The 27,712-nt window shown below is 32.5% G+C and overlaps 1 protein-coding gene across 1 annotated transcript; it reads right to left on the reverse strand.

Annotated features, from left to right (window-relative positions):
• Positions 1-1,029: 1,029 nt before the first annotated feature.
• On the reverse strand, positions 1,030-6,365 carry LOC129292816 (respiratory burst oxidase homolog protein B-like). The gene is made up of 12 exons (XM_054930471.1): positions 5,720-6,365; positions 5,456-5,615; positions 4,353-4,401; positions 4,123-4,236; positions 3,285-3,713; positions 2,796-3,182; positions 2,618-2,713; positions 2,401-2,516; positions 2,207-2,309; positions 2,029-2,102; positions 1,411-1,928; positions 1,030-1,313 (listed from the first exon to the last, which is right to left on the reverse strand). The coding sequence occupies exons 1-12, from the start codon at positions 6,225-6,227 to the stop codon at positions 1,204-1,206; spliced, it is 2,664 nt and encodes an 887-aa protein (XP_054786446.1). The 5' UTR covers positions 6,228-6,365; the 3' UTR covers positions 1,030-1,203.
• Positions 6,366-27,712: the final 21,347 nt, after the last annotated feature.

Genomic DNA, 27,712 nt, shown 5'->3' on the forward strand with positions numbered 1-27,712 from the left:
GGAGAGGAAATACATGGTGGGGCCAGAGGAGTGTAAGGGACAGACGTTCCTGAAAATGTCACTGTTTATTTAATAGACTTCAATTTGTATAGTGGAGACCTATCAATTTGGCATTTGATACCCCTTCGCCTTTTTTCCGTTTTCCACCCGGTGTCCGATGCTTTCTGGCTCAAGAATTTTCTTTCTTTCATGCTTGTTCTAATTCCTAGAGCAACTTCAATGCAACTTATTTTTATTGCCCAAAAAAAAAAAAAACAACCCACAGCTTGACAGCTCATTTATTCACCGTCTAGTCTCTACTGATACAGTGATACTTCCTCTATAGTCTAACCGTTTGCTGAATGCGAGAAGGGAGGTGAGTTCTGTGCTAGGTCGGTCTCATAACTAAATGAACCAAATTAAATGCAACACCGTAAAAGCAATTCAATAATCAATAAAAGGAGAAAAAAAAGATGCTGGATTTTCTTTCTCCTTTGTCACTGCTTTTATATGTGAGAGGCTGCATTGTAGCTTCCTTTCCATGCAGATTGGACGAACATTGGCTTTGGTGTTGGAAAGAAAACTCCACACGTCACACTCTTCTCTCTTAAGTTGCTTAGGAACTCAATAAGTTTACTTAGTCGCATCGGCTTTACTTGTCAATTATAAAAATTAATATTTTTTGCACATTCTGTAAAGTTCACAGTACCAAATTACAATTTGGCTTTTAGTTAAGGGACTGACTAATTAATTTGTCCTTCCATTTGTACGTTTGATTGATAATACTATATTAAGAGCATTGATCTTGATTAAAAGAAAGAAGCCTCATTTTCTTTAGAAATTATTGACGTAAAGTCCTCCGTTGTTCGTTTGGCAAAGGAGAGGCCCAGCTCACAGCTTCCATATGACACATGTCAGCCTTGAGGGTTAACACCTTCTGCCTGTTTTGATAATTAAGAGCACGGAGTACCTTGAGGACCAAATTTTTTTTTTAAAAAAAAAACTAGTCTTCGCTGAAGTTTTTCAATTGATTGACTTGATTCAGTGGAATCATACAACATCAAGACATTATGCTATTTCACCATACATGTACATATAGGATAAACGCATCAATTGCAACTTCTCATACCTACCTACAAGAAAAATAGAAAAGAAAAGCACCAGCTACATACGATTATATATATTTTACAGTTTAAAAGAATTATTGAACTGTAAAAAAATAGTCTAAAAATTCTCTTTATGAAAATCAAACTTAGTGCTGGTTTTCCTGGAAAAGTCCAGAGAAAGCCTTCTCAGTTCACCAACCAATGCCGGAGCTCCACAGTAGAAAACACCTGAAAAAGTAGGCGAAGAAGATGAAAATGAGCCACAGAAGCAAGAAGGAATATATAATGTAAGAGCAAGCAAGGAGGGAAATTAATATACACGCACCAACTCTCTTGTCAGTGTGTTTAAGAGCGACGCGTTTAAAGACACTGCGCCAATTGGGTCTAGCAAAATGGGTCTTGACCCTTGTGTCTGAAACGATATCCACACCACTCTTAGCATGGTGAAGAGATTGAAGCATAGTGATCAAAGCTGATCGAGCATCTCCTTCTTCGTACACACTGGTGCAGTAGTTATGAAGCTCGATGAGTCCATCCTTGTCGTTCTCTGCCACCTCGTTCATCACACCCTTGAACCATTCAAAGGAACCTTGCTCACGAGTCACCCAGTAGAAATAGGCTCGCTTGGTAGCGAAAGGCTTATTCCTCTTGTTGTTCTTGACCCCACTCTCTATCTCTCCCACTTCTATGTCTTGCTGTTGCTTCATGTTGTTGAGCACGTCTTTGAGTATGCTAATCAATGGGGTGGCTCCAATTCCAAGTCCTACCAGAAGAAGGACTTCGTAGCTTTTGTAGTCTTGTGCTGGTGCTCCGTATGGCCCATCAATCAACAACTTGGGCATCCTGCAAGTATGTTCAGTTTCATTGTAGAGTAAGCATATAAATGCTTTTATTATAATTATTTTCTGATCATTTGAGTACTGGTCTTTCTTGTCAGCCTGACCTTGGTATATTGTTGCCTGCTGAGACGTCTGCTCGTAGAAGACCGCTCTGGCCCTCATTTGCTGGTTGGCATGCCTGAATCAATTAATGTCACGAGGATGAGTAAGCATTTCAACTAGGAAGGATTTTCATTTCACATAACATGAATGAATTCACCATATGAACTTCTAATTATTGACCTTGGCGAAAACGGCTTTGAGCTGTGATGTCCAGTCTCCCAGAGTTCGAATGTGAACGCTCACATAGTCGTCTCCTGGAGCCGATGTGATAGAGAAGGGATGCCTGGAAAGTGCCACACAAATCTAAGTCAGCTATCATCTCTTCACACCAGCAAAATGAATAGAAATTATCAACTCACGAACGAGGCACATACCATTGGAATGGGGAGACATCTGAACAATTAACGTATAAATACTGGCCACTCATGTACTTGAATCCTTGAGGTTTAGACATGTACAAAGCCAATACGTTTCCCGGGTATACTGCAACCTGCAGTTTTGACACACGGTTATTAATTTAACAAACAAACAGCGGTAAATATAAAACAGAGGATGGATTTAGTCGGGAAATCAAATTAAAGAAAAATGTACCTTCAAGATTTTGACAGATTTGTAGCCGGATCTGAGAGCGCGAATGAGGCGTTCGCATGCGTATAAGATCATTGGAACGGCGAGATACATCCACGTCTGAGCCACAACAGCAAGTTCAGCAACAAGTGGAAGGAAAAAGGAGGGGTGAGTTATGGAGTACAGGGAAGACGAAGGATACCGTTTTCTTGTACCATTCCTTGGAGAGGTACAGGTAGTAACCGTGAACGATGAAAAGGGCATAGACGATGACGAAAAGGTGGTGAGAGTACCAAAAAGCGTTGAACCCGGTGAGCTTCTTGAGGGGCTTGGGGAGGTTTAGCCTGTTGCGGCGGAACCAAGGCTGGGCCAATGTGAAGGCTATGGCCATAAGCACCACCATGACGATCCCGGTCCAACCCTCCGTCCCCTTCACGAACCACCAATAATTGTTGGGCCTCTCTTCCCCAAAGTACTTCTTCATCGGCTCGTACTCCGCGTCCGTCGCGTGCAACAACCTCGGGAAGTCGCACGCCAAATGCGATATCGCATGCGTCCCAACCCCAAGCGCAATGCCAAAAGCTATCACCTGAATCCACACAAAACACTCTAGTCAGTCGTCAGATAATTGTGCTGAAATAATGCATGATCGATGAGTGAGGGCCGAGTGTGTGCATGTGCATGTGCATACCTTGTGAAAGTTGATGTTGTCATCGAATGGTACGATGGCTCCTAGTTTGGTCCTGCTTCGAAGCCAGGTGATGGTGTTTCTGCAGACAGGCAACAAAATGAGGGCCATGTTGAATTTAAGAGTCTCGGCGGCGCCTTTAGCGGAGGTGACACAATAGCCCATTATGTGGAAGACGGCCCTGTTCTTGTACTGAACGAACTTCCAAGCGAAGAGGGCCGCACAGATGCAAATCCACAGAGCTATGACCCAAATCCTCTTCCAATTGTCCTCCACGAAGTAGGCTATCCCACTCATGCACCGCTTGATCGGGTTGTACTCTTTGGTGGGGACCAGCTTCTGGCTCAACATTTGACTCAGCACTCTGCTGTCCGTCGTTATGTGCGTTGACTGTGCTGGAGCTTGCAGAAGCAGGGTCTCCAAGTTGTACAACTGCATCCACCCACAAAACGTCAGCATTTACTACGTCTCTGTCCATTCATTCCACTTTCACTGCGGCTGTAATTATTGGGCTTCGTAACACGTTTTGGAAATTATTAAATGACAATAATTGACTGGGCCATCATTTGCCAAAACCGGCTATTTTGACCCTTTTTGCAGTGGACCTACTTTATTTGATTACTGATCATGGGCTCTGCCTGGGGCAGTCCAGAACTTTTAATGCAAACCCGATCTCAGCTCTTATTATTGATGATGTTAAAAATCAAGCCCTATTGTTGTTTTAATCAATGCATGCTCATTTATGTATTTAGTATATAAACGTACACTATATGGGAGCCAATTTATAATTTATAATGGAACTTTCTTGGACGTGACTTTGAATTAATGTAAGAATACAAACCTCAATGTATCCCAAGTTGTCGGGATCCAGCTCCTCCATAATAAGGGCCGCATATTCTTCCGCACGTTCTTTTATTTTCGACAATTTATTAGCGGAGGCACTTAAGGCAATAATCTGTAATAAAATAAAGAAAAGTGAATATGATTTGGAACTGCTTCTAGAACACCAAATTTAAACTGAGCAATCTAATTAATTAATGCCGTGGATTTTTTTAGGTGTTGAATTCTCACCTCTTTCACTTCCTCTTCGGTAATTCGCCCGTCCGCGTCCTTGTCGACCCTGCCATTGGTCAAATATATCAAGTGAGGATGGATATAGCAAGTGCATGTAGACCTAATCAGCATTTTACAACTTTGACATTTACGTATCGTTTATAATTTTTTATTCCTTTCGCTTTTGACTTTTGTTGAATACCAACTATATCATTAATCTCGATCCACAGACCAAAAAAGGAAGAAGAAAAGATCGTTATTCCGTGAATTAATATATTTAGTGTCCTGTTGTCCAAGAAAACCAAAAGATATCTCATATATGTCTGTCCATGTACCATTGTTCCTTGCCTAACCTCGCAGTCTAATTATTGCGCCATTTTCGCAATACATTTTTTTCCTCTTTTCTCTTTTCTCTTTTGTTTTTACAGTCGTTGTCCTATAAAAAGACTTATATTTTTTGTTTATTATTTTGTGCTTGTATATAAAGAGGTTGACAAGTTTACTAATTTACTAATTTTTAGCTCCCAGACGTAGACAAGTTGTACTGCAAAAATTGGTCTAAAAAATGTTGTACTACAAAAACTCCTAGAATTTTATAATACACTCAATTAAATATTAATTCAGATATGTGTCCCGTTTTTTTTTTTTTCGGGTGAGGAGATGAAGTGTATTTAAATTTACTGAAAATATAATGTGGATGCGCCTATATTGTCATGACCACATGCAAGATGCGCCAAATGCGCTCGGTGTTGCCTTTGACGCGTGAGAGCGCAATAGCGCATGATAGTGATCTCCAGACAAAGTCCACAATTTCCCATGATCTTTCCAATGTGAGAGAAATTTGAGTATTATATATATTATTTTTACACCCAAGGCCAACTCTCGCCCCTCTGTGTTGAAGCCCATAAATGAATAAAACGTGCCTTTGTTTTTCTCATAACAAAGGGAAGGCTGATTGAGCCTGTTGTTTTGTACAGAGTTGGGGGAAGGGAGTCCCAGTATAGTCCCTCTTTTTCTTTTTTGATTTAAATGGTAATTCAAGGCAATGAAATTAAAGATCAGGCCCAAAAATAATAAAGGCAGATAAAAGGATAAATAAAATAAATCAGTGGAAAACTCACATATCAAAAAACGTTTGCAATCGTGAATCAAAGCTCTGATCCGTAATTTGTTCCCAAAATTCACGAAGCTCGTCCTTTGTTACGGAAGCCGATACTATGCCTCTTCGACGAGCTAATGCCTCGAATAGCTCACCAGCAAACTCACTCGACTCGTTCATCCCTAATCAACATCATCATCGAGTATCAAATTAAAGTTAGTCTCATGCGTAATCCATATTAGTGCGCGTGTGCCTGCAAACTTTTGATTCTGCAAGGAATTAATACCTATGCACTGGGCAAAGCGAGTTTTGGGTAGCTTTCCGTCGACGGCCAAGTCATCAAAGCGCTTCTCAACCTGAGACCAACCAGCAGTCCCGACATTCTTGGTCATGAACTTGAGACCTCGGAGAGCACGAGCAGCTCCTGACTTAGTCCTGTCCACCCTGTCGAACTTCTTCAGAGAAGTCATGCGCTTCAGCTCCTGCGACACCTGTCTAAACCGGGACGACAAGTGAGACCCTAGCGACGTCGACGACGGCCTCTTCTCCAGACGGCCAGCCAGCAACGCCGTCTCGGAGTCACCCCCCCGGATGTTCTGTACAGACACGGAGTCATCCCTGACGTCCAACGTTATTTCAACGTACTCATCGTCCTCGTCCTTGAACCTGGCGCTCTTCTTGCTGCTGTTCCTCTTGTTGGTCACTAACGGCCCACTGAATCCGACTCGCGAGCTCCTGCTTCCCGTACTCCCAGCGTCCGACCAGGACTCTATTTGGTTCTCTTGAATCTCCATTTGAATTTGTGTGGGAAGCTAGCCAGAAAAATGGAGAAAGAATGGGAGAAGTATGTAGAGTTAGAGAGTTTTGATTGATTAGTAAGAGAAGGAGAGAAGAGTTGAGATATAAAGGGGAGGGGGGGAGTAGTGGGGTGGTCTTATATGGGTACGTTGAATGTGGGAAGGGTCAAAAATGGAGGAGAGGTCGATGGTGAAGATTCAAGAGTCGCATGTGAACTCGTTCGGCTCTCCAGAGCGCGTTAGTTGACGAAGGAGGGTTGTTGGAGTTCTATTGGAGTTTTCTTTTCTTTTCTTTTTTTTTTGGGCCTTCACCTTCTTTTGTTCAAAATAATAGGAGCACCCAAAGGAAATGCCACAATCGTCCCTCCTGGACAGTGTCAGGAGAATCATACTCAACCTGCTTCGGGTACAGTCATCGGATCGAACGAATAAAATAGTATAGTTTAAATAAAAAGAAATATTCATTCATAATAATAAAAACAAAAAATTAATATATGTATATATATGATAATACAATCAATGCCGCATTACAGTTATCCAAACCATGGATTAAAGTTCTTTTTTTTTTCTTAATCATTTTTTAGGAGCAAAAAAATTTTTTTTATTAGTCACCCATTAATTTTTTATTTATTGCTGAAGTGACGTGTGTGAGACTGAGGTGCACTGGTAGGTAAAACTTTAATCAAATCTTAATGCATTAATTTGTTCTAAAATCTTTTTAAAAAAGCTAAATATTTTAAAATCTTATTAAAATAAAATTTAATAAATAATTTTTAAATTATTAAATATTTTAATATTAAATTATTTAAATATATTATTTATAAATATTCATTCAAAATTTATAAATTATTTTTTAAATATTAAAAATTTAATTTAATTTTTCAGAAATTTATAGCTGAACTGTAAATTGTGTATGAAAATTTATAAATAATAATAATAATATTTACAAATAAATTACAAAAAATTACCTTTTAAAAAAATAATATTGATTAAATTTTTTAAATTTTTAGATCATTTTATGTAATTTTTTAATCAAATAGATATTAATATATATATATATATATATATTAAAAATATGATAATATCAATTTATCTCCTGTACGGTCATCCCAAATAATATTTAAAGCTCAGAGTACACAAACATGCGTGTTTTTATATATTTTTTTTTGTTTTTTCTTTCTTTTCCATATTCATTACAAACGAAAAAAAAAGTATAATTTGTATTTTAACAATATATAAATTAATTTTTTTTGAAAAATAAACAAATGTCTAACCTATACAGCTAGCAGTTATGGTGATTTTTTTTATTACTCATTGATAACATTCTATACGAGTTGTGAACCCAGTACGGACGTTTCTACTAGTGGAAATTTAAATTTTAATTCATCATATTATAAAAAATCAATTCTTTCTACTAAACCCAATCTTATTAGTCTATCATACTAATTTTTACTTGTTATTAACTGATTTTTAGCCAACTACTTTTTTTCACATTTGGATTGGATATTGAGCGTGTGTTTAATTTTTAGTTTATCAAAAATTTATTTGTTAAAAATTCATTTAATAAAAGTCAGTTTAGTGAAAGTCAGTTGTTGTAATAAAATTTATATTTAGATATATTTTTTTAAAGTTAGTTTAGTAAATTAAAAGTTTTTTAAATTAATGATAATTTTGTGCTTTTAAAATGTATTTTTAAATATAAAATGACCAAAAAAGAACATTAATTTATGATAATTGGTATATAAATATAATATATTATAAATTTTTAAAAAATGCAAAAAATTTAAAATAACATAAAATTTAATATGCTAAATGGTAAGAATAAAAATATAAAGTTTAATATGTCAGGCAAGAAATTATGTAAAAAATATTCAATATTCATTAATGTTAAATTTTAATATAATTAATGGTTCAATCTATAATATATTTAGAATTGTAAGTTAAACTACAATATGAATCATAAATTTTATTCATCTTTTTATCGAAAGTCACACTTGAAACTATATTTAGAATTAATGATGAAAATGTATGTTTGTTAATATCATCATTAATATTAATCATATCTTCATCTGTAGAATGCTTAAAGTCAGAATTAATTGTAAATTTTCTTCAAAAATATGGAGTAGCGTGATTATTTACAAAATCATGTACATATTAATTTATCTCATTAAATGCTGTAACTCTCATTTGGCATTTCAAATCCATTCCAAAATTATCTTTTAAAATTCATATTCGAAGCTTTCTTTTTTTGAATTCACATTTCAAAAATCATTTTATCCAATTAAAATTTTTTTAAACAATATTTAAAATTTGAAAAGATAGGAAGTACATTTCAGTCATTTACCCAAATGGGCCTTAAATTGATTATCGATTTATCTGATCAAATCGACTGGGGCGACCTGGCTTTCAGAATAATTAAGTACTAGCGAAGCCGAAAGGCAGCGACTCTAGCGCGTGTACAGCTATTAATATATAGCTCTAGTTATCTTCTTGAATATAGGTATAAATTTAGTCATATATTATTTTTTAAAAAATATTTGATAGCCTAAACTATTAGATGGTACAAAATAAATTATGAGTTTTTAAAAATGAAACATCTAGTAGCCTGTCATTAACTTCAACTGATGAACGTTATTTGAATCCCATAATGGCACATGGCACGACACATCAGTGTAGTAAATGTGTAAATTTAGCTATGAATTATTTTTTAAGGAGCACTGAATATCTTCTATTATAAAAAGCAGACCATCCAACATCTTTCCTTTAATTTTGACTAAGCATCGTTTATTTTCATACTCATGAGGCCTACAAAGCATTAATCTTTTCAATCTGTTTGCCGTCATTTTCAATCTCGACTTGAAAAGAAGAGGTTCAAAGAGTTATTATATGAAGACATTCACCAAGACAAACGCTAACAAAGTAGAAGAAATAATTCATGACTAAATTAAACTAGAATTAAGCTTCTCTCATGTATAGTAAAATTAAGCTTCTACTTCATTGACATCGACCTCGTGAATGTCTTTAGATAAGAACTCATTGAACCTCTTATTCTAGAGTTGATATTGAGAATGAAGACAAGAAGATTGAAAAGATTAGTGCTTTGTGAGCCTCATAAGTATGAAAATAAATGGTATTTGATCAAAATTGAGGAGAAGGTATTGGATGATCCTTTTTTTTTATAATAGAGGCTATCCAGTGCTCCTTGAAAAATAATTTATAACTAAATTTGTACATTTATCATGTTGACATTTTGTGTCCATGTCATGTCACGTGTCATTATGGGCCTCAAATAATATTCATTTGTTGAAGTTAATGGCGGGCTATTGATACTTCATTTTTAAAAGTTTGTGATTTATTTTGTGCCATCTAATAGTCCAAGCTATCAAATGTTCTTTAAAAAATAATATATGATTAAATTTATTACTTTACCCTATGTTCTTTTTGCAAACGGAAACTATAAACAAATTAAAATTAAAATTAAAATATCTCCACTTTCATGCGCCCACTTCAACTTCAAAAGAGCCTGGGGAGGCCTGTCGATGAAATCGATACGATTGCTGCGTTTGGACTTTGGACTGAGAATTGTGGAGCAAATGCTTCTTTTCACTATTTTATTTATTTAGGAAATTAATAGTATTTGATTTCATTGTAAAAGAACTACTTTTTTTTTTTTTTGCAACTTGAAAGAATTATTATTTATTTATTACTCTAAACATATGACCAGTGTTTAAGACTAACGACTACGATATATTATATGAATAATTTTTTTAAATATTGAACAAAGTAAGAGACTCAATTATCATTTTTCCTTTTATTTATCATTTGTAAAGATAATACAGACGGAGAGAACCGAATTTCTACGTAACACTGGAATAAGTGCATGTTTCCAACTCTAATATAAAAAATAAAATATGTTAGTTATTTAACTACCGTTTCAATTTTGGTATAGCAATCAGATGCCTTTTGTAGTTTTGTTTCGGATTAAATAAGTAAATGCAAGGGTACACGTATAAGATCTTGTATAAGTTGCAACCGAGCTTTCATTATTTGCCGATCACCGGCCATTATTATTTATAACTAACATCTTGTTTTTTGCAATTAATTTTCACTTTTAAAGATATATATGCCTCCAAGGGTGACAGAGTAAGGAGGACTATCTTACGGGATAAATATCAGAGGAAGATGGATCTCAGCAAGCAAGCTATTGCTAAATCTAATGATTTTCCTCTCTAGAAAAATCTGGTGGTTCTTTGGCAAAAGGTAGTGGCAAATTCGAGATAGGATATAAGGGATGGTCATTCTGTTCTTTTCTAGAAAGATAAGTGGCTGCCCAACAGTAAGATCCTATCTCAAGAGAGTACTCAGCCTCTTAATTGGGAGCTAGCTAATATGAGGGTAAGCGAAGTGGTGGACAATCGAGGGCAATGGAATATTGAGCTCTCGAAGAACTTTTTAAGAGAAGACACGCTTGATCTGATCATTGGCCATCATTTGCCAGTGCATGATGATGGACCTGATGAATTGGTATGGGGTCTCCAAGCTAATGGGCGATACTCTATGGCATCCATGTATACGACTTTGAGGTCTGTTTCAAATATACGTTTTGATAATGTTTGGACCAAAATTTGAAAATGGCATGGCCGTTGTTGTATTCAGACATTCATGTGGCTTGCATTGCAGGAGATGTAACAACACGGTGCAATCCTTTGGGCCTTGACTCGGTGCTGGGCACATCTCCCTTCACGGATGGTTGCCAGCTTTTCCACTAGTGGTATAGTGATTATTTCTCACCCCACCAAAGAGGTATTTTGAAGTTTTTTTAGACTCAAACCTCCACTCTCTATCACCTTAAAAAAGTTGAGGCTAACTTGACTCAATGATATCAGATTTAGTCTCAACTTTCTTAAAGTAGTAAAAGTTGAAAATTCGAGTCTGGAAAGGCTCTAAAAAACCTCTTTGATAAGATGAGGAATTATTACTGTATCACCAGTGGGAAAACTGGCGACCGTCCCTTGAGGGGAGGTGCGCCCAGCACCAAGTCGAGGTCCAAGGGATAGCTCCGTGCTATTATAGGAGAGGCTTACGACAACTCAAAAGAGACAAAATTTTTTGAGCTTCTTGTATGTGTGACAAGTGTGGCATGTCAGGTGAGAATGTCATGCATATCACTACTACAAAATATACATTTTATGTCTCTCAATTTATGTCACTTTTTGTAAAAGTGACATAAAAAATAGATACAATGATAATTTTGTAAACAAGTGTTGAATATATAAGACTATTCACGTTCCTTTTTTTAAAAAAAGAATGTGGATTGTAGAAAATAAAATATTTTAAATTATTAATTTTTGAATATTTTTTACATCCCTTTTTGTAAAAAAGGGTCGTAGTTTCTTAAGAATCTACATCTCTCATAAAAATGACGTGGATAAGTCAATTTTTTATATCGCCTGAATTTATGTCCCCCACGATAGGGACGTAAAATACCCTAAAAAAGATATATATAAATTTTTTTTTTATAGTAATGTATTCTTTCAGACTGTGAGTTCACTAAGGTAATTTGATGGAAGGTTGCCTGTGATGTGGGTGAGATGAGCTTTTTCTATTGAATAAAAGAGATTGGTTCGAGCAGAACTTATCTCAACGTATGTGAACTAAATATGTTACTTGGGACATTGTTTTTGTGATTGTGACTTGGAGTCTTTGGAAGAATCGAAGTGAAGGTATTTTCAATAAGGGGTCTACCATGGTTCTTGCCTTTATGGCTAAAACCCCAAGACTGCATTGATGATGACAAGGCTATCATTGAATAAAAAATTACTACCCATTTTAAGTGGGAACCACCAATTGCAGGATGGGTAAAAATGAACCTTGACGGTGCTGTTTGTGGCAACCGAGGCATCACAGGATATGGAAGGTTATTTAGAGATTATAGGGGCACGTGGCTTAGCTGTTTTATCTCCAATTTAGGAAGATGTGATGCTTAGGAAGCTAAACTTTAGGGTGTTTTTTCATGGAATTCAAGTGGCCAAGAAACTAAAGTTCACAAATTAAAATTCATGGTGGAGATTGATTCATTGACAATGGTAGATTTGTGGAGAGATGAGCTAGATCAACAAACTTCCACATCCTAGCAGCATAGACAAACCCTTGGTCTAATCACATTGGATTGGCAAATAAAAGTGAAGCATGTTTTTCGTTAAGAAAACTCGTGTGCAGTTGCGCTGGCTAAGTTAAGAGTTCATCAATGATCTAAGATACTTTGTCTCACAAGAGTTATTTATGAGCATTCTACAACGTATTCATCAAGATGTTAAAGGTCGCACGCACTTTTGTGTTGTTTCTATTTCATTGGCTTAATTTCGGCTCTGCCCCCTTTATTGATAAAAAAATGAACTTGATCCTTAACTATCAATTTTCAAATCCATGGTCGTTCTCTGTTATTCTCTCTCTAAAGTGGTCTTTGTATGCCATTTCGTCGCCATTAAACTAACGGTTTTATGGTGGCACTGAATTTTGATGACGTCATCGAATTCCTTGATTGTGAGCCGGGTCTCGCCAAAAGTATTAAAAAGAGAACACTTGAGTGATGATTTAAAAATCAAAAAGAGATTGTTGCCGCGCCGGTGGGTGAGTGCGACGTGCCGTGTGAAGGAATCAGAAACGAAAGCTGTCAATCTGAGTTTATAACTGTCACGCAAGAAAATGAAGGATCAAGAATTAATGCCTGCGATGCTGATTAACCTCACACGCGATCTTCTCACCCAATAACCAATAGGCACTTTTTGGGATTTTTCATTTCAAATCAACAATTCTCATTCTGCCCACAGAGAATGTCTGTTCCATAAATGATCATTAAGTCCCTTTCTTAATTAAGAAAGAGCTACACATCTGAATGTTGAGAAAAAATTTGGAAAAATTATATAAAATTCTATATAAAAAAATTAATTATTATAAAATCTAATGATAACTAAACTAAATTCATTGATGTAGACTTTATAATAATTAATTTCTTCATTTATTTTAAGGTAATTAATTATTTTTACATCCAGTTTTAAGATAATAATAATTATTAATTATATTAAAATATTAGTTTTGTTTTAAAATATAATTTATTTTCACATTTCAAGCCAGGGGTGGAGGCTAAGACCATCTAAATTTTTAACTTTTTATTAGTAAAATATAGAGATTATATATTTTTAACTTCCTAAACTGGCACATTACATTAGTCTTGAGAACTAGATAATTTTTTTTTTCAATTCTATATGTAGATTTTTATGCATGTGGAGTGCAATTGTTTCATTAGCTTGGAGATATATAGTTATTGTAAAATCTACTTATTTTTAACAAGATGATGCTACTTATGCTCTCAAAACATTGATGTTGTAACATTTAAGATAAAATTAACTCATTAATTAATTAAACCAATACGCGATAAAAGAGTAAATTTGAATGGAATTATGTTATAGAGGGCTAATAGATTTATTAGGCTTTGATTGCAACCATTGTATGGGATCCCAAGTTGGATTGGGCCACCTAAGTTCAATTGGAGAGCAGAACCTAACTAAGCCTTCTCTATACCATTTGCTGTTGTAAACGGCCAATTTTCAAAACTTATAGTTGCAAGTCCAAGTTTAAAAATGGAAGAAGAAAGAGGAGAGGAACAGAAGGGCGACAGAGAATGAATTAGGGGCTGCTAGGGCTTGAGTTTTCTAACCTTTAAGAGCATTTTAGAGTTCGCAAACATCTAGAGTATATTTATTCTACCTTTCTCTTTCTCTCTACTCCATTTTAAAGTTAAGGTTTGTATTTGAGAGTTGATTTTCAAACCAATGAGATTACAATCTGAACACATTGACTCAAATAAAGTTAATAGGAGTTATTTAATTTATATACTCCTAAGTTTCATGATTTAATGCTCTCTTTTAAATGGGTCCTCATTAATGGATGAATTTAGGTTATTGAAGCACCATAAACGTGATGGTTGAAGTTATTAGTAGCCATCAATGGTATTTATAAAGTGTAATGAAGTTTGTTAGAGTTAATGAAAGCTAATGCACCTAATGAGCATGAGCAAATACTAGTGGTTGTAAATTTTGGATAGTTAAAGTATTGGAATTAAGAGTGGAAAGTATATTAATGATTACATTAACAGTGTTTGGCATAATTAGTTATAGATTAGTCATATTGTACGTCATTTAAGCTTGGAACTAACTTTAAAAGTGAGCTAGAGTTGAGAGGTAAAGTCTGATCTCTTAAAAATTTGAGATAGTTGAAAAACATTTAGTTTATGTGTTTTGCTTATTCAATTAATTGTAGTATTTTATCATGTGATTGTTTTGTATCAAACATGATATATGTTTATGTTGAAAATGACAAAATGCAAGTTTGGCTTGAAAGTGGTAGTTGAGTTGCCTTTGGGTAAAATAAGTTTTATAATGAAAAATGTGGTATTAATATAATAAATTAATGATGAGTTAGATGAGATGACAACATGTGGTATGAGTAATGGTTTTCATTGAGTTGTGCATATGAAAGGGGTATGAACCCAATTATGTGATGAAATGATGATAATGACATGATATATAGTATGGATAATGTCTTGAGCCTAATGTGATGATTATTTGCATGCTATATGTGTTGAGCATGTACACTTTGCATGATCATGATGGTAGGTAATCGCCTCAAGGAGAGGAGTAATGTAAATCCACATGGTATAGTCTGCTTTCAGCAATCATATACTAACCTTTGTTCCATTATTTGTCAAAAGACTCAAACCTAACTTTTTTCTACTCGTTCCCCAAGGAGACTAGCTTAAGATTAAAGACATCCAAGCGATTCGAGAATGGGAAAATTATGGTCCGAGAATAAGTGTAGAAAATTTTGACCAAGTTGCATGATTGATGAGTTTGAGTAAGTCCAATCACATAGACGCAACCTTATTTAAATTAATAGCCCATGATTTTAGTCGGAGGTATTAGAAAGTTGTAAGGGAAGTAATGATTTTTCATATCATTGTTATCACATGGTTGTTAAATTTTGTGATTGCGATATGTTGTGCTGTGGATGGATGTGATCCTGGTTATGTTGTATATGTGAATACTGTAACACACCAAAAAATTTTTTAAATAATTTAACTTAACCATAGTTGGGTTACAGCCACCCAACATATTTTTATATCAATAATTTCAATATAAAATATTTTATAATTGGCTTCAACTCACACAATATAACATTTCAGATAAATTTTTACCTCCCACATGCCACTAGGCTAAATCACATTTGTCCATCCTTATACTCCCAACAAGTAAACTAAATCACATTTGTCCATCCTTATACTCCCAACAAGTAAAATAAGCAATTTAGTAAATTTTCAACCCAAGCCAGTTATTTGGCCTCATAATCATGCCATTTTAATCAATTCAAAGTAAATCAAATATTAAAATTACAGTCATCCAAAGTATACTAAAAATAGAAATAGTTTGAAAGACATGATTACACTTATATATTTATATAATTGTCAATAAATAAAAGCCCTAATATTGGCAATATAACACATTATAAATCATAAATTAAATGCCCAAAAGAGACAGTGGATCTATGCCACTAAGCCTCTGAGACTCCTCCACGTGTCACTCGTGGCTTTTCTCCTGAAAATTGTTAACCACATAATGAGACTCAAAAGCCCCAATAACCAAAGCCAATTTATGATAATGTATATAAACAGTTAAGTGTGTGCTTACTAAGTGAGAATTAAAAATAATATAATTCTAACAAAATATAAGAAATATTACAATATACATAAACAACCATTCTTATATCCCTCCATTAACCTTGAGCTATAGCCCTCACTCAGTGCTAAATTACCCGGCCAAAGGTAGATTAGCTCGAGCCCTTACAAGCCACCTATTGAGCTCTAATAGGGGCGTACCACGTGGCACATAAATACAACAACAATAGTAAGTCTCCCAACACCTCCCACAATAATCAAACAAATTCATAATAATATTGCACAATTATACAATATTACAAAATTCATAATTTTTTCAATAATCACCCAATTAACATGAAGTAACACTAATCACAAATTAAAAGCATGGTTACCTTATGGCTTTTTCAATAAATTATTCCTTACAATTTCTCTCCCACCACAATCTTCACCAATAATACAATCTACAAATAATATATTATTTATAAATATTAGTTTCAATTTTTGAAACTAATAAAATAATTCTAATAATAGAATTAAAAATATAACATAATTCATAATCTCAATCTTAATACAAATCTAGAGTTAATACTATTAAGTAAAATTTTTAACTCCTCTTTTACTCATCAATAAACATTAATAATCTAAAAATCAACTTCTAAACTAATTTCTATTATCAAAATTTTCTTTTTATTTCATAAATTCGCATCTAAAATATTCAAAAATTAAAAATTGAATCTCTAGCTTAGAATCATAATCCTATAGCCATAATAATTCATTTCTCATCCCAAATAATCATCTAAACCTCAATAAATTAATATATATTTTCAGATCTAGTTTAGAATTTGATCCATAAGCCACAAATTCAAAGATCATTAACAAATTTATACTCTAAAACATTTATTATACTACTAACAACCTCATAAACCATATTTATTTAATATAAATTTATCCCTCTTCCAGATCCTAAATTTTCTACCACCACAAAATCAGAAACCAAAGAAGAAGGATGACTAAGAAATTTTTTTAGAACACTTACTTAGTCTTGAAAAGCTTAAAATCACATCATAAATATCCTATTAAAAACTCTTACCTTAAAACCCAGCACCGGTGAACTTGACTCACAGATGCTCTCTCTGCCTCAGCTCACGCATGAAGGAAAGAATGAAGAAATGAAGAAAACAGGTGAGTTTTTATAAAAAAATTTATTGGGTCCCATATTTTTTTATTATTTCTTCTTTCCTCTCTCTTCTTCTTTTTTATTATTATTTTATACAATGATTGCACGGACGTCGAAAGAGGAAGCCAAAGTTTCTTCTTCTTCTTCGTCCCCTTTTTTTTAATACCTTTTCTTTTTTTCTTTTTTTTATTATAATAATAATAATTTAATAATATTTTTTTATCATTTTTATTTTTTTTTTAAATTTTTTAATTTTAATTTATATTTATATCCTAAGTTAGATTTAATAATTATCTCTTACTAATTTGCTTACCTCTAAATATTTTTCAAAATTTTTATTAACCCAAATTAACTATTAAAATTTAAATTAAGATGTTACAAATACTCACTTTGTATTTCTATGGTTAATTGACTTGCATGTGCATATATTAGATATATCTTGGTTACTGAATGGTTGTACTTACCCCTTTTCTTTACATTTTATATGCACTAGCTTAGAGCAAGAAAAAATGGAAGTACCATAAGCATAGAAACCTTGCTTCTTACTATAGGTCTCTTTAATTTTGCTTTATATATGTGTAATTCCCAATAATATTTCTAACTAGGGGTTTATTTAGGTTATATTTGCACTATGGTTATATTTATATAGCTAGTTGTATCTTAGGCACTAGAGTCATTATTTTATGATTGAGTCATTTTATTATAACCAAAATATTAGCACAAGTATAGTTATAATTGTAATGATGCATATGAATGATTATCTTGAGATTTTTGATGCTAAGAACCTCTCCATGTTATTTTTGAAATTAATGGATTGAGGGTTTAGAATGAGATGTATATGGGATATGTATGTTGTGGTGCATTAAGATTGTCTTGGGTCAATTAAGTGTGGTCTAAGTAGTGGGTTGAGCTTTTGCCATATTGGTTGAGTTTTGGGACATCCTTGTTGTTGTTAAGTGAAAAAATGCAATTTAAATGTGTTTAGATGTCTAACTTTTTAATATAAAATAATTTGAAAGTAAAATTAGTGTCATTAGCTAATTTACTAAAAGATCATTTTATGAACACCTATATTGCCTTGATCGAATGTCGAACGAAGATTTAGAGCATACCTTTTAGATCTATCAAATTGACAACTGATCCTGTGACTTACTGCGCAATGCGTTATAGCGCATGGCATAAAAAAGGATTAGCTATAGTGCATCACTTTTAGTGGAGGCAATCTTTTTGTTTCTGGCATTTTGATGTTTTTAACCAATCTTAAAATATTTTAAATATATTTTAGAATCATATGCTTCTATGCAGGATCTTACTCTGACTTACACTTGTTTACTTATTTTAATGTATTTATAATATTCAAAACTCAAGATTCCGTATTTGTTACTATTATGTTTAATCATGGGTTTGAGTAATTGGGTTTTCGTTAAGTTTGAATTGATTAATTTTGAACTATTATGCAAAGGTAGAATTTTAGTCTACCACAAAGTAGCATACATTGTGTTACAATTTGCTAGTTTTAAACCTTTCAACCATAGTAGATCTTTTACTTGACCTTTTTCTTTCTGTTATGGTTATTCTTTGATAATTGTAGTTAAAGTATTTACAACTATGTTATGGTAATTAGTTTGGACTATTCCTTATTTATCATGAAAGTTTGGATTATGTGTCAAGATAATAAAGATAATATTATAGATGTCATTTGAGTTTGCTTTCATTTTATATTTGATGAAAGGAATTATGAGAATTATTATTAATAAACTTCATCAAGTATTGCAACAAAAATTTCAAAATATATTGAATGCTGCATGCTTTACGTCCATGATAAATCCGCTTATCAAAAAGCTAAGAGGTTATGTTTGATCTAATTTTTGTATTGATATATTTATTTATTATGATTATCAATTGAAAGAATTAAATAGTAAATTTAATAAGTAAATAGTAGAGTTTCTTAATTCAATATTTGTAAAGAAGGTGAAATTTTTACCAATTTAATGATAATTTGTATTAAAAAGAAAGTTGTTAAAAAATTTATTGTAGACATGATAATTGTTGATTTTATATCATGAAAAATCGACGAGTTAAACTTAAAAAAAATTAAAATATTTATTTATTTTTGCTGTATATTGATAAAATTGAATATAAATATATGTTGAAATATTTATGTTATGTTAGTGTATATATATTAGAACTGCACAAAGAATAGATTAGATAAGACTTAGGCTTGACTTGAAATTTGATTCTTTTCATAAAAAAGATTGAGTTAAGCAACCCATCATCTAATTTGATCTTAATATAACCTGAACTGAATAGAACTAAATTGGTCTAGTAGAATTAGGAGACTGGTCCCTATTTTGTCCAATATCTCACTTTATTTTTCCCCTTTTCATCTATGAGAGGTAGCAATTTATTTCAACCTAACAATTGATTACTTATAATCATATAAAATTTATCACAACAATAACAATAATTATAAATCTATAACAATCTCTAATAACAAAAAAATATTTTAGTTACAACACATATGACTTAAATTAAACAACTTTTAACATGTCTAAAGTCTATCACGCTAAATTAATAACAAATTTCATCAATAAAAGAAGAAAATTGAGATTGGTCAATGTTAAAATTTAATTTGATATCCATAAATCATGACTGTAAAATATAAAAAATTACTAATTATTATTATAAATTAACTTATTATTATAATAATTAATAAATTAATTATAATCATATTAAATAAATTTATAGAATTGGATCGAATTGAGTGGTCTAAATGCTCGGTCTCCTATCCAGTCTAATCCAAAGAAAGAGTTTGATCTTTTTGGTCTTGAAAGATAAGTTTTTATCTAGATTAGACTAGACCGAATTGTCTTGGGTTAGATCGAACTGAACGGAATCAAAAAACTTTTACACAGCCCTAATATATATATATATATATTTATTTATTTATTTATATAATTTTCCTTCCATTATCATATACATTTTGTCATTTCCAACTCCCTAATAAAAATTTATGGCTCGACCACTGTTTCAAGCCCTTTTAATTAATATATAATGAAATGTGTCAGCATGTAACCCATGCACGTGCCACTAGATTTTAAATTCTTTGATGTAGGAATACTGTAATCAAAGATCGTTAGATTTTACTACAGTTTGAAACGTTTCATTCAAATTAATTTGTTACAAACTTACAATTAGACTATATGATGTATATTTTTCAGTTGCAAGCATATGATTATTTTAGAACGGATCGGAGGCCGCAACTTTGACATTAATATTTATTTGTGGTTTAAAAAGTTTTTTTTTTTTAACAAAACGTTCTTCGACAATAAATTTATCTCGTTCAAATTTAATTTGAAGAATACAATTCTTTTTTATATACCAGTACAATACAATTCCTTAATTAAAATAAAATAGAAATAGAAATAATATCATAATTCATATCTAAAAACGACATTTAAAAGTTCTCGTATGAGTAAAATAAAATAAAGTAAAAATGACGAACCGCTTTCTAAAGTTTAAATTATTATTGTTTTAATTCCACCCAGAGAGAGATGGAATCCAACGAAAACTTTAGTCGTGGCTTTTTAAGAGCAAGAGTCGTTTTTTATAATTTTTTCTGGCGTAAGTCAAACTATTGATCTCTGCAAATTTCGGATGCTGCTCTAATGATAAAAGATAACATGCCAACAACCATACCTGAAAAAATTGTAATACGACATTGCATGCCCATCTCTGCAATTCAGAGACATGCCATCTTCATCTCTCATTGATTAAATGTTCGGAATTGCGAACGAATAATTTCAATAAATTATCTTTATTTATGTGAATTGGAGAGGGAAGGAGAGGAGCGGCCGGGGAAGTAGCGGGACAACGACTAAACGAAAAATTATAGATCATGCAATAATGAAGCCAATCTATAATTTCCATTTAATAAATTCAAGTGGCGACATGGCCTTGTTTGGTAAGGGAACGAAATGGTACTCTATTGTTTTGAATAAACGTAACTGTCAAACATATTATATAGCAGCGTTAAATTACATATTATATGAATTGTTTTTTCCCCCTATAAATAACTACGAACAGATGTAAACCTCGTTAAATTACATGTATTGAATGATAAGCGAGGGATATGCAGCGTTAATTATATTAAAAACGAATTTTAACAAACTCTCGGACCACGACTCATGTGCATTGCCGCACAACAAGAGAATTTACAATTAAAGTACGTCGCTCCAACCGAATATCCAACGAATTAGTTTGACTGAGATGCTGAACAAACAGTGGGAACCAATAATTAAACGGATTAAATACATAATTAATGGGTAATTCCTTTGATCACGCAATGGCCAATTTGGACTTTGAAACCACCACTGCTGCTCCGTGTGCCGAAGGCGTTATATTAGGTAACGTGTTCTATTGCTGCCCATATTTCATATCATGACAACATATTTTCAAAGATATGAATGTCCTATTCTCCATGTGCAGACTCCCAGGATGTGATCAGTCATATCGGTCGTGTTTTCTAGATACATACAAATTTGACATTATCTTGATCTGTTTCACGATCGACGCAGCAGCTGATCAAATCGTACAGAACTCAAATTCAAACTATAATGGAAGATTAATAGCCATTAGGATTTATGGTTAATTTACGCTCTCCCCCATCAGGAATGTCGTTGATGGTCTGGATTGATCGCAACTCTGGCTGGGATGATCCAGTGCCCAACCATGCATACAACGATTAAAAAGTTTAGAAAGATGAAAATTAATCTTATTCACATCACTGCCTCTGCCATATATGAGGCTTTCATATTCACACATGATTCCAAATCCAAACGCATCACCACTGCCATAATATTTGTTTTGTTCCGCTCAGATTCCTCTCCCCGTTCGGCGACGTCCCACTCACAGCGACTACAATTGACGCCCACGTCAACCACAATAGCCATTTTAAGTCACTTATAAGTGCCACTTTTTTTTAAACAATGCTTTATGTCATATTTTGAAAGATCAATTGCGACCGTCACTTCTGAAATTTCACGCCAATTTTTTGAAATTTGACATTGATAGGTAAAATATTATTTTGCGACTAATATTTTGAAATTTAATATCAAACATTCAAGTGAAGAGGTTAATTGTGTAACTTTATATTATCATTACAACTGAAGGTCCTTCCCTGAAATTTTTTATTTTATTTTATTTTTTTCTGCCTCAGGGTGAGGTTACGTTAGAGCATTGATTCCAGAGCGCCATTCCCCGCCGTCATAGTATTATTGGAGAACTGACAATAGATGGGCCGAGTCAATAGACTTGTCAATACTTACATGTAACGTCATTTATTATTAGATAGCAGGTAATTGTATAAATTAAAAAAAATGATATTGGACATCTTGTTGCTTAAAGCTTGCAAACTACAAAACATATGATGATGGTAGAATTACCTTCACGAAAAGGTGTGATGAAACATTTATGCTGTACTTGGCTCGAAAAGAAGAACAAAAAGGAGAAAAAATAAAAAGAGAAGAAAAATGAAAGAAAATAATTTTCTCCCATTATACCTAATTGAGTGAGAAAAAACAAAAAAAATTATTAATTTTATATAGACAATAATAATTTTATTATTTATAAAAATATTTATATAATAAAATTTAATATTTTAACATATCATATAAATATATAATAATTTTTATCATAGACCAAACAAAAATATAATTAAAGATTATTTTATCCAGTTTAAAATTTTATTTATTAAATTATTAAATATATGATGGTATTAAAATTTGAAAATATAACCAAATATAAGATATTTACCTAAAAATTTAGAATTAATATTAGTGTAATTAATTTAAAAATTAAATATACTTCTTGTTTAACAAAAATTCACTATCAAAATATAATTACATTACAAATATTATGATAAAAATGAAAGGAAGCGAGAGGTGGTAATGAAAAATTTGGTGGGTAAACTTAAAAATAAAATTTTTCTTCCAAAATTTCTCCTTATTTAAAAAAAAAGTTGAAAGTAAAAACATGTGAATCTCATATATTATTCTTTTCTCATTTTTTTCCATAGCCAAATAAAAAAAATGTTGGTTTTCTTTTATTTTTTTCTTTTATATATAGAAACGAAGTTAGTATTTGTTTTGGATTATTTTATAAAATATTGGTAACAGTCACTTTGCTCTACACTAAAGCTAGTTTTTTAATCAGCTACAGTAATCTGGTTAAAACTTTAATTTTTTCAAAAACAGTATGTCTTTTCAATTATATTATCATTAATTAAATGCTTTATATAAATACTTTAATAATGACAGACAAAATTTCAATGAACTATATTTTAAAAAAAATAATAAATGAAATAAGCATATAGTTAAGAAATATAAAAAGTACTGAATACCTTTCATTTTAGATCAAACAAAATTTCTAAAAAAAAATTGTTCAAAAAAAAATTTCTCAAAAAAAAAAAAAGCCTTAAATTATAGGCAGGACATTTAGCTTAAGATTTGTGATGGACGGAAACAATCGTCACTCCAACTCACACATTGGCCTATTTAACGCGGATTGAGAATGGCGGAATGGGAGATAATGGCAATGCAACAATGGAATATTCCAAGGAATTTTGAATTATCTCTATTTTCACTTATATACCAGCCCAGCCATGGTTGTTTTTTCACACTTCCGTCGTATATTCTAAAATCGCGTGGGTGGTTGGCCAAGAAAAAAAGAAAGAAAGAAAGAAATCGCGTAAGTGAGTCAGTGAAAAGTGGAAACTTGCGTTTTGTATCTGCGGGGTGTAATTAAGGTGCATCGTGATTAATAATCGGTTCATCCAATTTTCTGTCCCTCTACCATCCCAGGCTTGTCCCACTCGTCATCCATTCGCATCTAGACAAGGCACCTTGTTAGATAGACAAGAGCGAATGTTTCGCCCACTTTGACGTATTCTTTCGAGTTTTGGTCATCAAACCAGAATATTTTCTGTAACCTGGAAGTTTTCAGCCCCTCGATTCTCTTTTTTAATTATATTACAAGACTTTCTCTTCCCGCCTCCCAAGTGTGCTTCCCCCAGTCCCCACACGCCCAAGCATTTTAAAGTCAAAACGATCTCTGACTTTTCTCAATCTCGGTTACCAACAAATCTTACCACGCTGTCCATCTCGCGCGAAAATAAAATAACACGATTAATTTGCGCTGAAGCAATCACGCAGTGAAAATTAATACTATTCTACGACCCACCCGCGGAAGTAAGGACGAGCAAAACTACATCGAAACTGAAAATTAAATAGGATTGAATTGAATGTTATCTATTTAATTCGATTTATTTAATTTTTGAGTTTGGTTTGATTTTTTTATTTTAAATATTTCGGTTGATTGGTTCGATTTGGTTAGTGAAATTTAAAATCGAATAGATCGATCTGACCGAATTACATATAATTTATTAATTTATAAATTATATAAATTATTTTTATTTTTTATTTTAATAAAAAATAAAAAATAATAATATCACTTGAAAACCCATTTCAGTCAGTCACTCTCATCAGTAGGTGTTGTGACTGAATTATGGGGTCATTATTTGATCATAGATGTTTATTTATGGTTGTTTATTTGATTATCCATGCCTTTATAATATTTGAGCTTTATATCATATGGGTGTAATAGAATGGGCTCATCTTGAAAAAAATGAATAGAAAAAAAGGCTCAATTTTATAGTATTATTTGTTTTAATATTTAAAAAATAGGTCCAATTTTAATAGCCAAATATGAAACTGAAAAATCGAATTAACCGACCGAACCGAATTATCAAATTTCAATTCGGTCCTTGTTCGGTTCGATTGGCTTATTCGGTTCGATTTGGTTTTCATTTTCAGTGTTATTCGATCGATCGGTTCTGCATATTTTGGAACCAAACTGAACCGAACCGACCGATGCTCACCCGTACGCAAAAGTCTCGTCGTGGGAGTAATATGAAGTATGAACAATATTTCCTTCGTTCGAAATAATAAGTCACGTTTAGGAAAAATTTAACATCTGAAAATATAAAATATTTTGATAGAAATAATATTTTATTATATACATTTTTAATATTATTTTTTTATTATATTCTCTCTCTTTAATATTTTTTTATAAAATGAACATTAAATGAATGAAATTTTTAAAAGTTTATATTTTTATTTTAAAAATAAATTTATTAATATATTTAATAAATTTTATTAACATAAGTAATTTTATTTAAAAATATGTTAAATTGTTGTTATGCCAGACTGAGATCCTTATAAATTCCGCGGCAACTCGAAACCCAAATCTCTAGTTATTATTATATGCATAAAAAAATAATCTTCGTAATAATGGTCCGGGCATTAATCTTCGAGTTGCTTTGTTCACCACGTGGCCGCGGTTGTACCTTGACTCATTCTATGTCACAAATCAACGAAAAGTGAATGTACCGCAGCACACTATCAGTGAATTACTAGACTTCACTTCCATGCCGACAAAGGCGAATATATGTTTAACGGCTCTTTGGAGAAAAAAAATGTAATTTTTTTAATTGCAAACAAATTTAAAATGGATTTTGGCCAACACTCCATGGTCTGTGTTTACAATTTGGCTTCAATTCATCGACTCCTGGATTCTTCGCCGGTCTTAATAAACAATGCTCATGGGTTAATTAAATTTAAATGTATCCAACTGCATCCACTGAATCGTTAAAGGCTACGATGGCCAGCTTTTTCTTTTTGCTTGCCGTGTATCACATACGGAGCACCTCTCAAGCTTTAATTATGTAATCGTTCGATAGATATGCTGGCATGCAACTGTGTTCAGTCTGTTGTAATTAATGACGTTTGATTTTTGGTTTAAGGATGTAAATTTAAAACCAGTCTATGGCGCCTGTTTGAACAATGAGGATGTTGATATGTTCCAACGCAACAGGAGAGAGCACCGTAGGAGCTTAGATACCGACCAGATTTGAAGTCAAAGAAACAAGGCCGAGTTGTGATCCACTCGCGTGGCCGCCAAATGTGGTTTCCACTGACCACGCTCCTTCTAGAAATGCTTTCTGCAGTTTCACTGTTGCCTTCCCCGATCGATCTCCTTTCATTAATCATTCATGTAATCTAATCGCTTTAACCACGCGTCATTCTAATTCCTCAATCTTGATTTCGTGCCTTTTCTCATCCTATAAAAAAACTTTGTCGCTATCGTGTTTTTTACTTATTATGTTCATTCATTAAACTCAATTTTAACTTTCCCTTCTCTTTTCCCGCACAGCTCGCCCTCCCATTAATTGATATTCATGATATCTCTTTCCCCGTAAAAAATGGAAAAGCTAGCAAGAACAGGTGAGTTGATTTCAACATAAACAGCTGCTTGAATTTGATCTAATATTAATGGGTATTAGATAGATGTATAAAAAATAATATTTTTTTCGAGACAAATCAATATCGCGTTGATATTTAAATGATATAAATTAAAAATACTATTTGAAAAGTAGTGTGAAATCGCAGAGACGCAGACCCTGGTTTATTATTCATAATATAAACTGCCTAGGGGGAAATGAAGATGGCCTCCATGCACGTCTTTGCATCCGTTACTACTATAAAAAATGATATAAATGATGATTATTTTTGTTCATAAATCACACTTGTAAACTGTCATTTATGACTTTGTCATTTAAAGTCTCTCCAAATAAATTATGATTATTTACCTATCATTTATTTCTTTATATAAATGACGGTTAAATATATGAAATTCTTATTTTCTACACATATGTATTAATCAATTTTAATAAAATTTATCTATCCTTTAGTTTTTCATCAAGAGAATTGAGATAATATACTTTTGAAGTGCTACTATATGGTTTAGTGGCAATCAGCATCCAATGATCTCTAAAAGCATTAACAAGTGTTATAAAATTATAACTAATTTACTAAATTAATCTTAACAAATTCATTAATAAAGTAAGAAGTAGGTTACCCTTGGCAATATGGTAATAAGAATAATGTCCCCATTTGAACCCTTGTTTTAAAATTTTTATTTAATTGCTTGGCTTGATATAAAATCTTGTCCTTTTTAATTAAAGTATTGTGCACCAACCTCATAGGGACTAATAAAAATGATGGGCAATAAATTATAGTTCTTACTTGAAATTGTCCTCGAATTGTTAGATAATAAATTCACCCCATTGTTTTTGTGAGACTAATAGCCTTATTAATTTGGGAACTTCAACACTAATGTTTTTGACTGATTTTTTAATGTATTTCATTCTAAAAAAATATTGAAATATCCACATTTCTTTTTTAGTTTATTGAATGACAAATTTCATTCGACTAGCATCAATGGTGAATGCTAACTGTAAAATAAGGAAATTAATTAGATTTGTGATCAAATAATTATAATGATTATGAGTAAAGTATTTTACCTATACCTGCTTCCAAATATAATTCTTTGTTACTGGACTAACATCATTCCAACTCCTAATTGTAATGGGCACATTTGCCTTTATCACAACCCCTATATAGTTGATAAATTTATTTCTATTGATATTAATAAGTTAACTTTTGTAATTTCACTTAAGCTCATATTTTTATCCAA

This window comes from Prosopis cineraria, unplaced genomic scaffold, assembly GCF_029017545.1.
Source record: "Prosopis cineraria cultivar Desert tree isolate PC_DT_omini unplaced genomic scaffold, ASM2901754v1 PC1, whole genome shotgun sequence".
Taxonomy (NCBI): Eukaryota; Viridiplantae; Streptophyta; class Magnoliopsida; order Fabales; family Fabaceae; genus Prosopis; species Prosopis cineraria.